The following is a 16,225-nucleotide window of genomic DNA, read 5'->3' as shown; positions in this document are numbered from 1 at the left end:
TGTGATGGTTCCTTAGTACATATTGATTATGCACTGCTGTGAGCCAGAGCCTGCTCTAGGAGCTTGGGATGAGTCTCTGGGTTTAAGACAGAAAGATCTGTGCCCTCCGAGAGCACAGCCCTGAGCTCCACAGAGGGCTGATGAGAGTAGAGATTTCTAGCTCACCACCACTGGATATAAACTTGTGAGTGCAGAGTTCTCAGATCTATTTTTGAAATCTCCAAAAGACTGGTCACCAAAATAAGGAAAACATTTTAAGGTTTCATAACTTATATGTGTATATAGCTACACACACAGAGACAAGTATATTATAAACACATACACACACACACACACACATTTTGGCTGGAAAGGCTAATAGGAGGTATTAGTCCGATGATTGATTTTTCTGGTTGCAAAGGAGAGAGAAGCAGGCCCTTTCTCCCCCATGAAAGAGCCTGACGCAGGCAGAGTTGCTGGGTTTAGATAAAAGCACAGGCAAGCTTTAATGCCTCCTTGCTTCTCTTTACCAGGTGGGGAAGAGAGGAGAAGAGGATCTTTAAGGAGAGGGAAGGACAAGACTCCTTAGCAATCTGGGCAGGCTATCTGGGGTGCTGATGGTAACTGGGGGTGGTGCAGAAGTACTGTCCTGCTTCTGGCTGGAGGGAGAAGTATCTGTCAGTGGACACCTGGAGAGTCCATGTCGTTGGTTCTGGAGATGGCCTCTCCTAAGGCCAGGAGAGCTTTGGTGACCAGACATGGTGACCTCAGGTAGCCCAGACGTGGGGAGATGGGTTGTAGGGCCTCCCAGGCCAAAATAACTCACGAGTGCTTGTGAAACCATCCCCAGATCCAGCCATATAACTGGAATTTCAGGCGCAGGGTTTTAAAACTCAAGCTGTTGCATCAGTCAAGTTCCATTGCTAGCTTTATATCTGAGGCTGGGGTGACTGCATAATTTGTCTACCAAACTGGAATTATTTGTGTGAGGGAGAGGGAGTCCAGAACAACAGGTGTGAGCGAGGACTATTCTGGGAAGGCCTGGGTGCGTGGTCAGCTGAGCTAAGAGCTGAAAACTTTAACCGCTCTGTGGATAGTCTGGTGAGCAAAAATGACTCCATACAACGTGGCCTCTGTGTCGAGGGGACTAGGTTTCCAGGAGAGAAGGTGCGACTGAGGGGCTTTCCTGAGATGCTTGTCCATAGCCCAGGGGGCCTCGAAGAGTTGTTTTCTGTATAGCCTGGACTATAATGCAAGATCCATTTTTTTCACCTCCAAATCATTTCACCTTATGTATGAGTTCTTAAAAAGTTGTTCTCCTGTGAGAGTTGCCTTCTTGATTACTTTATTTTGAACAAGAAAGTTCTTTTAGTTATAAACACATTAGCTTAATAGGACCTCCATCAGTTATAATTGTGGATGTGGATAGAGGTTAAATTGGTTTTAATATATTTTAAATAAAATAAATTGCTTTTAAAAAGGAGGCAAGGAAATTTACCTCCCATTTAGTAATAATTCCTCAGGATTTGACACCATAATTGCAAGTCTTGGTTTGTGTTTATAAACTTTAAAATGTCCTGGGAATGCTCCTGAAAACTGAGTTAGATACAGTTTTCAGAAAATAATATCAAAGAAATATACGGAGTGTGAATAAAATCACTTCATGGAATACAAGTAAAGCTACTTTTAATGTTTAATATGTTATTTAAATGTTTGTACAGAGGATCAGATGTCAATTGGCTATTTCATCTATATTCAAAAAAACTTGTAATACAAATTGGCCAAAAAAAATACATTTTGAAAAATTTTTTTTTTCCAAGTGAGGAAATCGTATCTGTAGGCATCCATAGTTGATGAGGGGTGGTAGTAAGAGGCATTTTGGGAATCACTGAGAGAAAGACCTCTTCAGACTGTAAGGAAACAGGGCTGAGGTGAACATTGGATTCCTTCACATGACTGGGGTTTGACTTAAGGTTGCAGATGGTGGACTCGCTGCGCGGTTTCCCTCCAGGCTCCTCAAGGCTCCATAAAGGGTGAGATTAGGGGACGCCTGGGTGGCTCAGTGGGTTAAGCCGCTGCCTTCGGCTCAGGTCATGATCCCAGCGTCCTGGGATCGAGCCCCGCATCGGGCTCTCTGCTCGGCAGGGAGCCTGCTTCCTCCTCTCTCTCTGCCTGCCTCTCCGTCTACTTGTGATTTCTGTCTGTCAAATAAATAAATAAAATCTTTAAAAAAAAAAGGGGGGTGAGATTAGGTTACTACAAAACAGGAGGCAGATGGTCTGGCTTACGACTGTAACAAGGGGGAAGAGCTACAGTCTGGAGCAGGTCATGCCTGGACTAGGGCAAACTGGAAAGGGTTTGCCCGGTGACCGCCCTGGGAATGATCAGGTAAGGCAGGGACTTGGGACTGAGGTCTAGATCTGGAAGGGGAGATCTATGTGCAAGACCACAGATGCCAGAGAGCACCATCAGCCCCCATGTCTGTACAGAGTATAGGCTGCTGGCATTCACACCTTGGCCAAAAACGAAACCAGAGCATTTTTTTGGTTGGGTTGGGGGTAGGGGATGGGAAGGTTGGCAGGTTTTACCGAGCTTAAATTGATTATAGCTCAGAAATACAGAACAGATTCTTACAGACAAGGCGGTTATGGTTATTTAAAAAAAACAAACCTAAAAACCAGGGCTTTTCTAGTGTGAATGCTGGCACCCCCAAAATTTAAGGCTTCCTCCTCTAGCATTTGCTTTACAAGTGGTTTGCAATCTGATGGCAGCTCCCTATCCACTCAGTGTAAAGTGAATCCTGACCCCACCCAGGGCTCCCTTCAGAATTCCTACTTAAGGTGACACTAAGCCAAAAATGGACATTTTTTAGACAACACCAACACAGGGGAACCAAGGACTATGAGGCATATGGTGAGAGCTAGCAGCACAAAAGGGAATGGCTGAAGTAAGCCGAGAGACACACTGGAAGAAACAGATAATCCAGGAACAGAACAAGAACTGGGTCGGGGTTGGGGGGAGACCTTACAGGTGAAATGCAATGCTTAGAATGTTAAGAACGCGTTGATCCACAAATTAAGAATAGAGTGTGCTATTAAGTAAAAGGCACAACTGGAACCAAGAAAGATCTTTTGGAGATAGAACTCCTGAAATTTAACTTTTTCAGTAGAAATATTAGAAAATCAAGTTGGAAAAACCTCAGAACCATAGACAGGGAGGGAGGCCAGGAGACCCAACACCTGAGCCGTTAAGGGGTTCCAGAAAGAGCACAGAAAATGGGATGCATGAAGTGATTGACGTGCCATGAGTCGGTCGGTCGAAAGAGCATGCAGTCAGAACACAGTAAGTGAATAAAGGCTCACATGCAGGTGCGTGGCTGTGCCTTGCAGAATGCCTAGGGTAAGTGAAGAGACTGAAGGTTCAAACAAATGAAAATCGGGCTTCCATTAGGATTTTTGTTGGCACCGCTGGATACTAGGGTAAAGGCTGTAGCATCTAAGTTCTGAAGAAATTGTTTTTCAACCCAGAGTCCTACAATGCCATTTTTGTATCTGGAGGGACTAAGTTTATTTGTCATGTACTATACCCTAGGATGATTTTTAAGAAAGTAATTAGAATAAGAGGGAAACCTGTTTTCTGAAGCAGATGAGCCCAGCAAGGCAGTCCTAGAACAGTTCGTGCAGTTGCAGAAGATCTGAGGCCTCTGAGGAGGAAACCCGAGCAAAGAAGCAGTCCTGATTTAATACAAGGTATGCAAGGGAGCTTAGAAATGATCGAGGCAAACAGTGTAAGGAAAAAGACAATGAGAAGTGCCAAGACAAGCCAAAGTCATGGTTCAAATGGGAAGTACAGCAAGCAGTTGATAGAATGAATGGAAGAAACATCTGTTTGACCTTGATGCTGAGAGCAGTTTCCTTTGAGGCCAAGGCTCTGATACTGGTCCCAGAGAGAAAGCACGTAAGTTCAATGTGGTCTGATTGAACACTGAATTTTTACCTGGTTATGTAAAAGAGCAGGTGTCTTGTGGTTACAGAAGACAGCATGTAAGTGGTAGGCTAGTCTGACAATAGTGTAAAAATTTAGCTAATTGGTGGTAGGAGTTGGGGGGAAAGTGAGGGAGAAAGGGTCAGGGTGCTGATGGCTGCATCTCACCATTCAGGGAAGGGAGAGATGGTATGGAAAGTCAGTGAAGGGAAAATAGAAGGTTAAATACATTGTGTAAAACTTTAGGGGTAACAAATAGAAGAACTAAGATAATATAGTTACTAAACATGGGAAGGAAAGTGAAGAAGCAAGTAGTGTAATTTCTTCCCTTTCCATGTTGTGGGGTCCTCAGTTATCATCCAAAGCTGACAAATCAAGAAATAAAAGTAGAAGCAGAAGTAATGGAGATCCAGAGAAGTAAATCCAGATTTTTTTTTTTTTTAAGAGGTTTTCCTCGATAATGGGGCTTGGGATGAGTTTGGAATTTGCTGCTTTATAAGCATTATAAGTCCTTTCTTACTTTTTGGTTTCTTGTCATTTATTTATATGTATTTAACAAAAATTAAAAATGGAGTTTGAACTTGGGTTAAAGGTAGAGGTGACACAAATGCCATGGTAATGCCATCTTTTAATTTTTTTATTACTTAATTTGGACAAACTAAGAAGGCTGCACTTTATATTCACCAATAATAGTGTCCTTGTTCTAATGAAGCAATAGTTCATATTTCCTGGGACAAAGTCGTGGAGCTAGAAGGCAGAATCTTTAATCCTTGAGGAAACGAATTACTGCCAAAAACAATGAAGTAAAGCTGCTATTGTCCTTAGAGTTTTAAAAGTGGTCCAGTGTTTAGATCTTTTGGTTTGAAGTAGTTACACAAAAGTATACCAGCTCTATTTGGGAGAGAACTTGAGGATATGAAATAGGAGTGTGGCTCTCTTGAAGTCTGAAATAACTCTGAAATAGTATGAGAGTGGGTCCCGAATACTTGTGCCAGAAATTCTCATCTAGACTCCACAAAGACCTGAATTTATATCCTACCCTCAGTTTTATGTCAAGCTTGTGTCATCATTAGCCTTTGATATTGTATTTTGCTATTTCAAATTTTATTTTTTCTCTTTAAAGATGACGTGGTTTTGCAGGTTTTAGATTTTTTTTTTTTAAAGTTTTATCTAAGTAATCTTTACACCCAACCTGGAATCTGAACTCATGACCCCAGGATCAAGAGTTGTGCATTATTCCTACTGAGCCAGCCAGGCGCCTAGAGTTTTGTATTTTAAATGTGGCTTTTCAATATGTTGGAATCCCAAGCCGGGTTTTTATATCCTTATAGCTTCAAAATCGTGGAGGTGATTGTTCACTAGCCCCGTGGAAAGCACTCTCGGAAGTAATTCTTCCTGTTCCTTTTGGTATCTAAAACAATCCCAGTTCAAACTTAGGTCCTCACCCTTCCTTGACAGTTTTTCTTTTGACCTGATAGGGGACTAGGCTTCTCAGACCCCTTTATGTTAATTTCTGCCATTTCCCTTTGAAGGCCGTAACTTCTATCCCCCGGTCCCTGTCACTGTGAATGTGACAGTTGAATTTGTCACTGTAGTTTTGAATTCCTCCATGCATACGGGGTGGGTCAGTAGTGACAGCAGCTGCTGTCACTGCTTCTTAGGAGGAAATGACCTGACTAGCCTAGCAGCTGCTGCCCAAGTCCCGGGCGTTGCTGTGGGTGTCCTGGCAGTGCCCAGAGAATGTGTGCTGCTTATACTGAGCCAGCATCAAGGGGCATTGGGGTCAAAGTGAAGAAAGCTGGGATTTGAACAGAAACTAGGTTCTGGTGTGGCCTTTGTGTTCCTCTGCATGCTGACTAACCCTTTTGGAGCTGTATGCAGTCCGCTAACTCAGGAGCCAGCGGTGTTTGAATGGCTTAGTCCAGTGCGCATCCTATAGGGCTTGGATGGGCTACATCAGGGATGGTGCCTTTGTTTGACTGGACACAGCTCTTTTTGATCATTTGTTCCTGCTAAGCATAACCTCCTCGAATAGGCTATGACCTCCTGATTCAGTCAGGGTTCAAGCTCCATTAAGAGTCTGCTTATTTCCTGACCCAGAGAAGACCACTTTTCCCTTGAGAATTAGGACACCTGCCACTTGAGTTTGGTTGGGATTAGTTACTGTGTTCTTCCATCGAGGTGCTTCCTCATGTTTTCTATGATTCTGATTTTATCCAACTTACTTGCACCTGCCTCCCTGCCCCCACTGGTCATTGTTTTCCTGATTGTCCTATGAAGTGTGGTCCCAGGGAACCAGATGCAGCCAGAGCAGGGGCAGCCCCCCTGGTGATCGCTGCCTCTTTTTCCTCTGGCTGATGGGTGCCCAAGGCCAGGGACCAGAGGGCTCTGCCAAGGGCTGCAGAGCACCCGGGCCTCCCTCCATCTAAGGTAGCACAGATTCTGGAGTGGGCTCACTGTGCCAACTGTCCAGGGCCCTTGGAGGAAGAACTATGCTGTAAAAACGTGGGGGCAGCCCCCCCCCCCCCCCGCCAGAAGGCAGTGTGGCTGTTTATGTTATTCTCCAGAGGCACATTTCTCTTATTTGCTGAGTTCTCTTTTCTTCTGTGTTTTCTGCCCCTCCCCACCCCCTCAAACCTTGCCCTTTCCAGTCTTCTGTATGGTTGGCTTTCCCCTGCAGTAAAATGTGTGGACTCCTACAAGAGCTTGGCGTTTTTATTCTAAATAGCACCATAATAAATTTTGTTAAGCATAAAAAGAAAAAAAAGAACTTGGTATTTTTAGCACATGTGAAATTGTGCTGCTACAGTCTCTGTAACCAGTTGGCAAAGTGGAATGAAATGCCTCCTCTTTCTCACTTGCCTGCTAAAGGCTTGCCTTAGCCACCTCCTGGTTGAGCAGAACCCGTGGAGGGCATGGAGGGCGGAGGTACCAAGGAGGGAGAACTAGGCAGTGGGCAGGCAGTTGGGAGAAAGGGGGCTGGGAGTAGGGGTGGGGTTGGGGTGGGGAGCTGCGGGTCTGCTATAAAGGAGGACCGACTGTCCGACTGCAGAAAATAGAACAAGCTCCACAGCTTTTGAAACAACAGGAAAGCCGTCCATGCGCCTCCCCTGTAGAGCACAGCAGTGCCGGCAGTCCCTGGGCTCTGAGGGCTCTGCAGGTGCACATCTCTGGCCCTTTACCCCAGAACCCCCAGCTCTGCAGAGCAGACTGGCTCGTCCCCCAGCCCATAATATGGCATCACTGATTCCTACCCCGCCGTGTCCTCTGGCTCTTGCCCTGTCAGCCTCTGCACACTCCAGGCCCCTCCCTTGCCGCCTCTCACCTCATGGCTGCCTTGGGGACCCCGTTCCTTGCAGGCAGCTTTGAGTGCCCCCCGCTCCTGACCAAGGCACACCACCTGGGCTGCTCTTGGGTTTCATACCTGCCTATGGGTCTGGTCCCCGAGGGCCAGAGTTTGGCAGGGAGGGGGCAATCCTTGCTCATTCTAGAAAGCTCTTGAAGGTTCATGGAATGAATGCCTGAATGAGTGAGTACAATGAACAGGAACTAGTAAGCCCAGCACCTGCCTTGGGTAGCTGCTGGGCTCCTCAGGTGCCAGGCTCCTTGGGTGTGGCTAAGGAGAGGAAGTGGTCAGAGAAGACTCTGTAATGACCTTGGAACTCCGGGGCTGCTCTTTACAGCCTTCCTGCTGGAGCTGGTTGCCTCTGCAGATAACCTCTCCCCAGTCTTCACCCCGCCCGATTCCAGGAACGCTTTCACTCTGCCTGCTGGCAGCCTTTCCATATTTTGCCTCCATCTGTTGGTTAACAGAGCGGTTCTTGTTTCTGTGTTTCATTGTGTAGGTTTTGCCCTTTCCCCTAGGTTAAAAATGCCTTATAGCCTAGGAAGCCTTTGACAGGAATGGGAAAAATAGTGCTCCAAAGTAATTTTTTGTCCCTACACATATATATGTGTGTGTGTGTGTGTATGTATGTATGTATGTATGTATATATCTAGCAGTGATCTTAGGGGATCTTAGGGGAGAGTAATTATCCTCCTTGCAAGGCCTCTGTTTTCTTTTCTGTAGAATTAGAGGGCTGTATGCTCTCTGCTGTTTCCCAGGCTCACATCCTGTGACTCAGTGCTATTGAGCCCAGCACTTGGCTAATCCCGCCCAGTCCCTGGGTCAGGGTTCCTTCCCCAGACCAGCCAGGTAATTGAGCTCGTTCACTTACGGCCGAGTCCAGTTCACCTCTCAACTGTTTGTGGGAGCTCCTGGGATCTGGGACGACATTGGTGGAATGTGTGTGTGGTGGTCCTGTGGCGATGCCTGTGGCCCTTTACCTTGCCCCTACCTTCTGCCAAGAAAACTTTCAGGCCCCAGGGACCTTGCCTTGGTCCTAAGTCTCCACTCCAGTTCTCTGTGTTGGTTCATGCTACTCATGCCTTCGTATGTGGGACAGAGAGTGGGTGCAAGTGGGCTGTGCCTGCCATGCAGGGGTGTGGGAGGAGGGATGGTACTAGGGACGTGTGATCCCACTTGAGCCAGCCCTCATTCTAGAACACTGTGCTTCGCTGGCCCTCCCCTCCCTGGACAAACTCTTGCCCCCTCCCTGTTTTTTGAGTGCATTTCCTTCTTCTGCACCTGCTGCATTGTGTCAGTTTAAATTTTCCTTATTGTTCAATCCTTTATTGGGATCAGAAAGACAGGTGGGAGGGACTGTTTTGTTTGTAGGGGTTTTTTTGGTGTGTGTATGGTTTTTTGTTTTTGCATCTGAGATCTGTGGGTTTCTTAAAGGCAGGGAGTGGCTTGTTTTCTGTTTGAGGAGTTGTTGGTTCACATGTGTGTGTGTGTCCAGCTCTTTCCCTCAGCTCTAGCCTCATTTCTCTATCCCCTGAGGTGTGTTCCTTCCCTTTGTTACTGTTCCTAGCTGTTCTGTGAGTCAACCAGACCCACAGATGTGTGTGGACAGCATTATCAAAAGGAGCCCTGCAGAAACAGTGGGTTTCTGAAGATCTCTCCTGGCTGTGAAACTGAGATTTTTAAGGCTTGTCAGTTGGATTAGGGCCTCCTCTTTTTTTTTTTTTTTTTTTTTTAAAGATTTTATTTATTTATTTGACAGACAGAGATCACAAGTAAGCAGAGAGGCAGGCAGAGAGAGAGAGAGAGAGAGGAGGAAGCAGGCTCCCTGCCAAGCAGAGAGCCCAATGTGGGGCTCGATCCCAGGACCCTGGGATTCTAACCTGAGCCAAAGGCAGAGGCTTTAACCCACTGAGCCACCCAGGCGCCCCTGGATTAGGGCCTCCTCTTAATGGAGCTAGCATTATTGGGGAGGGAGGGAAGAAGGCATAGTAGGATACCGAGTATACCAGTCATGTTGCCTAGACCCTCCCTGCCATGTCTGCAGACTGATGGGATGTTGGAGGCTGAACCCATTTGGGTCAGGAGTTCCCAGAGTAAGAGCTGCTCTGGAAAGGCAGAGAAAGAAAGCACGAGAGCCGGGCAGAGGGAAGGAGACTCAGGCCAGTTGTATCTTGGGCAAGTTTAGGTTCTAAACAGTATTATTAAAAGATAAACTAACTAAGGCATATTAAAAAAAAAACTTTACAAGTTGGAGCAAAAATCAATAGGAATCTGGCAGCGGCAGGTTGGAAGTGGTTAGGAGTGCTCTGCCAACAGGCACCAGGGGAAAGTCTCCTACAGAGAAAGTAAAAAAGCAAAGAAAAATTATTTAATCAGCTGTAGCTTAAAGCCTGGTTGGCTGTGTGTGATTGGTTGTCCCTTGGGTTTGATTTTATAACCTTGAGGCATTTACAGGCTTAGATAACTGCCACATCATTAAGCCACATGGGCCTAATGGCCTCCTTGTTTAATTAATTAGACAGAATGTGAACCGAAGATTCAGCGTCTAGCCAAAATTACCTTTGAGAAAAATGCCTCAGGAAGGCATAGTGTTAGATGTTGACATATCATTGCTTGTTAAGTTTAATGGGGCCATTTTCCCCCTCCAGTGTATGTTGAGTTCCATATGTCCTTGCATTAGGTTTAGGGGTCATGTTCTATAAAATGTATCTTTTAAATAAAACACCAGAATCCTACTCTGAGAGGTGCTGATACCATGAGAGATGGCACACTTTTCACGTTGTTTCAACAACCCCTTTCTGGGCTTGACTCGCCTAGCTTTGTGTGTGTGTCTGTGTGTGTGTGTGTGTGTTGCAGGGACCAGCTACAGGACTCCACCCAGCACCTAAGCCAGTGGGGCATCTGGGAACTCTTGACCACGAATAATGCTGACATCTCCACATCACGGTTCTAACTGAAATGTTAATTGTGTTTGTTAAACTCAACTCTCCAAATTCTCTGCTTTGTCAACAGGCTGCTGGTGGGGGCCCCTCGGGCTGCGGCCCTTCCACTGCAGAGGGCCAACAGAACAGGAGGCTTGTACAGCTGTGACATCACCTCCCCGGGACCTTGTACACGGATCGAATTCGATAACGATGGTGTGTCCTTCTGTCCTCACTCTGTTCACTTGGCCAGACCCCACTTGCCTTTTCCATGAGGAGGGAGGGGGAGCCCAAGCCTTTGTTCTTGGAGAGAGAGCCTCTCTTAAATACATGTCTCGACTGTTTCTTGTTTGCCTTGAAAACATCTACTTTTTAAATGACGTTGGGATGCATACTGACTTGCCGCCCTTCCTAAGCTTGCTTTCTAAAACGATATGGTGTATGGATGTCGCCACCTAGTGTTGTTCTGAGGTTCTACAGGAGGCTGTTGAAAAACTAAATTCAGAGCAGCAAAGAGAATTGTGCAGAGCTTGTACTTGGCTGCCAAAAGTTCTCGCTTGCTGTTAAAATAGAAAGAGAAAGGCTGTTTTAAATATCAGAGCTCTCTAAAGTGAGAGCTGACCATCATGGATAATTTTGCCCTCTGGCTCCAACAGAGGCTTGTCTTGTGAGGGATCTATGCTGAGCCGAGCAGTTAGCATACTGACAGGCTCCAAGCGAGCCAGATTTGACATACTTGGTCTAAGTAGACTTGCAGATTCATGTTTATGTTCTTCTCTTTTTCATCTTTTAGAAATAACCTTTGGTTTTTTCTTTACTTATTAGAAAATGATATATGTTAATTGTGAGAAAGTTGCAAAAGACATCAACCTATATAAAGAAAAATCCCAAAACCATGGGTAATCTAGACATAATCACTCTTTAACATTATGGCATTTTGGCTTCACTCTACTTAAAGTTGTTTAGTTTTCACATTTTTGTAATGATTCAAGATTAAAAAAAAAGGGGGTGCCTGTCTTCTCACTGAGGAAGGCAAAACTTTAGATATAGATTGATACTGAAATAGACACATACATGATGGTGTTTGGGGTTTCTCTCTTTTTTGTGGGGGAGAGGTAAAAACTAAATAAGTTGCTTTCCTTTTTGGTATTGATAGAAAGATGTAAAGTGAATCTGAGGCCTTGTCTTCTCTCCTCCAGAAAAGAAGAGTATAGTGCATGCTGTTATATGACAGATTTAGGACTATGTAGAGAAGTGCCCAGTTCTTGTTAGTTTGGATGACAGTTGGAGTTTGGAGACTGGATTTTCACATCACTGCTTTAAGCCGCACATGTTGGAAGATTACCCCTGAGTCTTAAAATTTTCAAATAGGTTTTTGTACTCAGAATCCTGGTTGTCAGAAAGAGTGTAGGGCCACCACGTAAAAGCTATATAGTTTATGTAAAGAATTTTTAAGAAGGTTTTTTTTTTACCAGGAACCACTTACCTGTTTCTTCAAAGGAGAAATAATTTTTCTGGATTGAGTAACTGAATTTACTAAGGAGCAAGACTTGGAACCTAGGCAGAGTAGAAACCATCTTGTGTTTGTGTTCCTCTCTTGCTTCATTGCCTGCTTCATGACTTTGAAGTGCTAACTGTGTGTACGTAACCTGCGCTGCTTTCCACAGCCGACCCTTCATCAGAAAGCAAGGAAGATCAGTGGATGGGGGTCACCGTGCAGAGCCAAGGTCCAGGGGGCAAAGTTGTGGTAAGTGTGGAGAAGCATGCCCATTCCACAAGGTCTGAGTGCCTGTCGTCTGCCAGCACCAGGCCGACAACAGTGCGCAAGGCGGGCAGGGGCTCTGTACGTGGACAGTACAGAGGACTTGCTGCTTTGCAGCAGGAATTGATGTCAAGAAGAAATCAGGCATTATTTTTTCTGTGCTTCCTAAAGATGTTATTTATTTATTTATTTATTTATCTGAGAGACAGAGAGCAAGCAGAGGGAGGGGCAGAGGGAGAAGGGGAGAGAATCTCAAGCGGACTCCATGCTGAGCATGGAGCCTGACTCGAGACTTGATCCTGTGATCCTGAGATCATGACCTGAGCTAAAACCAAGAGTCAGATGAGTGACAGAGCCACCCAGGCGCCCTTCTGTGATTTCTGATACACTTGGAAATAGTCATAAAACCTGCTTTTCTTTAGAGCTTTCAAACTCAAGGAACTTATTACTATACCTTCACTGAATATTCCTAAAATGCCAGCTGGTCTTTAGAATGCAGGAGAAAACTAGATGTGGTTTATGTCCCAGAAACTATGTGGCTTTTTTAGATGAGTTATAAAGAACATGGGAATGGTCATGGAAAGTAAGAGCGGGTAATTTAAGTCTGGTTGTTTGTTCTGAACATCTTCAAATATAAGTAGCAGTGGAGGAAGAAAGGGGTTTTTTAGTGGATTGTGGGAGGTGGCCTTGGAAATGCCTGCCTGGCTGGATCACAATGCTCTGTCTCTATCTCTTTTAAAATCCTCTTGCTCTAACAAATTGATACAGGATTTTGAAAAAAAAAAATGAGAATTTTACTGAATCCTAAGTTTTGATAATTAAGAGATCATCATTATAGGAAATCAACTTGAATGTCAAAAAGTCTATTCAGCCTGTGTTGTATGGAAAGTAACCATGAATACCTTGTAAAATTATAAAGAGTATTTCATTTTTTCTGGCGTGATTCACTCTGCTTTTAAAATAATCTTAATCTGAGTTTAGAGTACAAGTTAGGACTGATTATAAGGAAAAAGTAGTGTGGGAAAAAGGGAAATGTCTTTGTTTTAGCTATGTCTGCCTCGTCCTAGGAAAATATGTCCGTGATTTCTCCCCTCTGGGACATAATTACAAATTTTCACCAACATACTGATGGGAAAGTTTATATGGCCAATAAAAGCCAATTAAGAAAATGAGAGACGATATTTCCTATTGTTTATGTGACAGGTCAGTTTACAAATACATTGCCTGTGGATTACAGACCGGCATTCAGTATTTGGACTGGAGCATTATCTTCCAGGCGAGAATAAGACAGAAGTCCTAGTTCTGATAATGCTAGATTGTGGTCCCCTCATGCCACTTTGGAGAACCGTTGCTGGTTTTGGATCCCATTCCAGGATGTGGGACACGTTTAACATCCTATTTAGAATTAAGCTCTCTTTATTACAAATTGATAAAATGGTCACTAATAAGCGTAAAGTCTGTAAAAATGAATGGGCTGCTTTATTCCTTCTGTTTGTAGACTTGTGCTCACCGATATGAAAAAAGGCAACATGTCAATACAAAGCAGGAATCCCGAGATATCTTTGGAAGATGTTATGTCCTGAGTCAGAATCTGAGGATTGAGGATGACATGGATGGAGGAGACTGGAGTTTTTGCGATGGCCGATTGCGAGGCCATGAAAAATTTGGTTCTTGCCAGCAAGGAGTAGCTGCTACTTTCACTAAAGACTTTCATTACATTGTGTTTGGAGCCCCGGGCACTTACAACTGGAAAGGTAGGATGTGTATTTATAGCAACAGAGATTAGAATGACTGCATAATTTGTGTTACATGCACCTGTGATTGAGTACATTTGAAGTTAAAACAAAATGTTACAAGGCACTTGTATATTACAGAAGTAAGGTAGGATTTGTAATCTCTCAATTATATGATCTCAAAAACAGTGGTGGAAATGTTTCTCCTTTCTCAGCAATTTGCGTTAATACAAGTAGTTAACTTTTTTCTCTAAGAATATAATAATTAACATCCGTAGTTTTTTCTGTTTTGTATTTTCCTGTTTCTTGAGGCTAAAAGTGTTTTAAGTTTTAATGCTGGCAGACATTTCATTTTAAGGTAGTGATCTGAAAACAAAATAATTGTGTAGTATCATGTACAAGTAACAGTATATTAATACAGACATTTTTTTCATTATATCTTAAAAGACTGTTTTGCTAGTAAAGCAGAGAAGTTAGAAGGGTAGATGACAAATTAGAGCATTGTGAGATGATAAATTTAGATAATTTATGGGAAAGTTGTTTAATGGTATCATTTAATTATGATTATGATGTGGGTAAAAGGAGACACTGGGAGGGAGTGGGGAGAAGGGCCCTCAGTTTGACAGAGTTTAACTTCTCTCAAGAAATGAGGCTGGCATAGAAAATCACTGTGTCACGAAGGACAGTTAACTCTAACGTATAATGAAGAGAAATGCATGGGATTTAGACATCATTTTTCTAAGAAATTTATTAAAATAAATGTGTTATAATATTTTCTGTAGTTAAGAATAACTTAGGAAAATTTTCCCTTTTGCACTCGAAAAAAACTCCCAAGTTTGAATTCCTATTAGATAGAATCCTTGAGGAACATCTTCCCCTTTATGTCATCCATAGTAACCTTTGGGAGGAGTTTCCTTTGACCTCCCCACTCCCAACATAGTATTTGTCAGGTATGTTTACCTCATCCAAATAACACATAGAATTTATAAATAGTTTTGTCATAACAAGAATAAATGCCATTTATGGTTGAAATAACAAAAACACCCATGAGTTATGTATGTATGTATTTATGGGAAACATCTTTTACCTGCTTTAAAAACCCTGATTTAAAATGTTACCATTTTTAAAAAGTCACATAGTGGGCTTACTATATGAAATCTTTTCTTTTTAATTGTTAATTTTGAACATTTTAGAAAGATGAAATCTTGGTTCGGGTGGTTTGGAGAAAGGATCAAAACATTTCAGCTTTACACTCTGGTAAAGTAGGTAAATTGATGGTAGGATGACAGACAATATAAAATACATCAGGCTCTTGTAATTTCTAAAAAGTTACTTTCTCTAGATTTAGTTAACCAAGTAAACATTTCATTTTCCATCCAGTTTTGTGGCATTACAGAGAATTCCTAAAAATGCATTTTTTTTCATTACTAGAACAAACTTCTTTGTAAAAATTCACATAAACATGATTCTTTAAACTTTAATAACCTCAAAAGCCCTCTATTTCCTCTGCCCTTCTTCCTCCAGACTCCTCTTCTTGTCCTTATGAACATGAGGCATGTGTATTAGGAACCATCTCTTTTATTTTGTTCCATCTTCATGGTTTTTTGTTGTTTTTTTGCCATTTCATTTCTTTAGGCATCGTTCGCGTAGAGCAAAAGAATAACACTTTTTTTGACATGAACATCTTTGAAGATGGGCCTTATGAAGTTGGTGGAGAGACTGACCATGATGAAAGTCTAGTTCCTGTTCCCGCGAACAGTTACTTAGGTAGGAATGAGCGCAGCTGGTATGCCCGCCTTTCCAGATACCTCAGTGAGACCCTGTCCGCCCAGGACCCTGGACCTCGAGGCTGAGAATAGGCCAGGAGGAGCCAGGGGCCTGTGGCTGTGCTGATGGGAATTGGATTTAAGCTTTGGTGATCCTGAGGTAACCTGGGTGATGCTTGGGACTCTTCCCTTCCGACCTGGGCCAGCAGTGGCCTCTAACTGGAAACAGGCTGTTGGGACAGGGGGTGGTGGGGAGAGGCAGGGATGTCGGCAGTGAGCTGAGCTGCCTCCTCTCTCCCTCCAGTGCCTCTTTCTAGAGATACTCTTAAGAGCTACATTTATGAAGTTACTCTGAAGTGGCAGGTCAAGACCTTCAGGTCCTTTCTTGGTGACTGTTGTTCTCCAAGGGTCAGCTCTGCTTCCGGACTGGGGCCCCCCTGTCACAGGCCCCCTGGCCGGTGGCATGGTGGCTTTCCAGTGGCAGCTGAACAGCACTGCCAGAGCAGCTTGGAGGACCCCCAGACTGTGTCTAAGTGCCAGTTCCCTAACTTCTCAGGCTCATTTGCATTACTAATGGGTGTCCTAAATTATTCATGTGCATTATGGTAATTACACAAAGGCTTTTAAAAGCTTTAATTCTTGGTATGAGTTGACATAAAGAATAATTACTGTACATTTCTTGGGAAAAAATGTAAAAAAATCTCCTAAACCTAAATAGTGACCTACTTTTTTTT

The 16,225-nt window shown here is 43.7% G+C and overlaps 1 protein-coding gene across 3 annotated transcripts in view; it reads left to right on the top strand.

The window, feature by feature from the left end:
- ITGA6 (integrin subunit alpha 6) overlaps positions 1-16,225 on the top strand; it is a 77,937-nt gene that overhangs the window by 26,686 nt on the left and 35,026 nt on the right. For all 3 annotated transcript variants that reach the window (XM_059167031.1, XM_059167029.1, XM_059167030.1), the window contains exons 2-5: positions 10,322-10,446; positions 11,898-11,977; positions 13,491-13,746; positions 15,361-15,492. In XM_059167031.1, the coding sequence (XP_059023014.1) occupies positions 11,933-11,977; positions 13,491-13,746; positions 15,361-15,492 (433 nt within the window). In that variant the 5' untranslated portion in view covers positions 10,322-10,446; positions 11,898-11,932. The remainder of the gene's footprint in view (positions 1-10,321; positions 10,447-11,897; positions 11,978-13,490; positions 13,747-15,360; positions 15,493-16,225) is intronic.

The sequence above is a fragment of the Mustela lutreola genome, chromosome 3 (genome assembly GCF_030435805.1).
Source record: "Mustela lutreola isolate mMusLut2 chromosome 3, mMusLut2.pri, whole genome shotgun sequence".
Lineage (NCBI taxonomy): Eukaryota > Metazoa > Chordata > Mammalia > Carnivora > Mustelidae > Mustela > Mustela lutreola.
The sequence above is the reverse complement of the archived record's forward strand: the minus strand, read 5'-3'. Positions and strand labels throughout refer to the sequence as shown.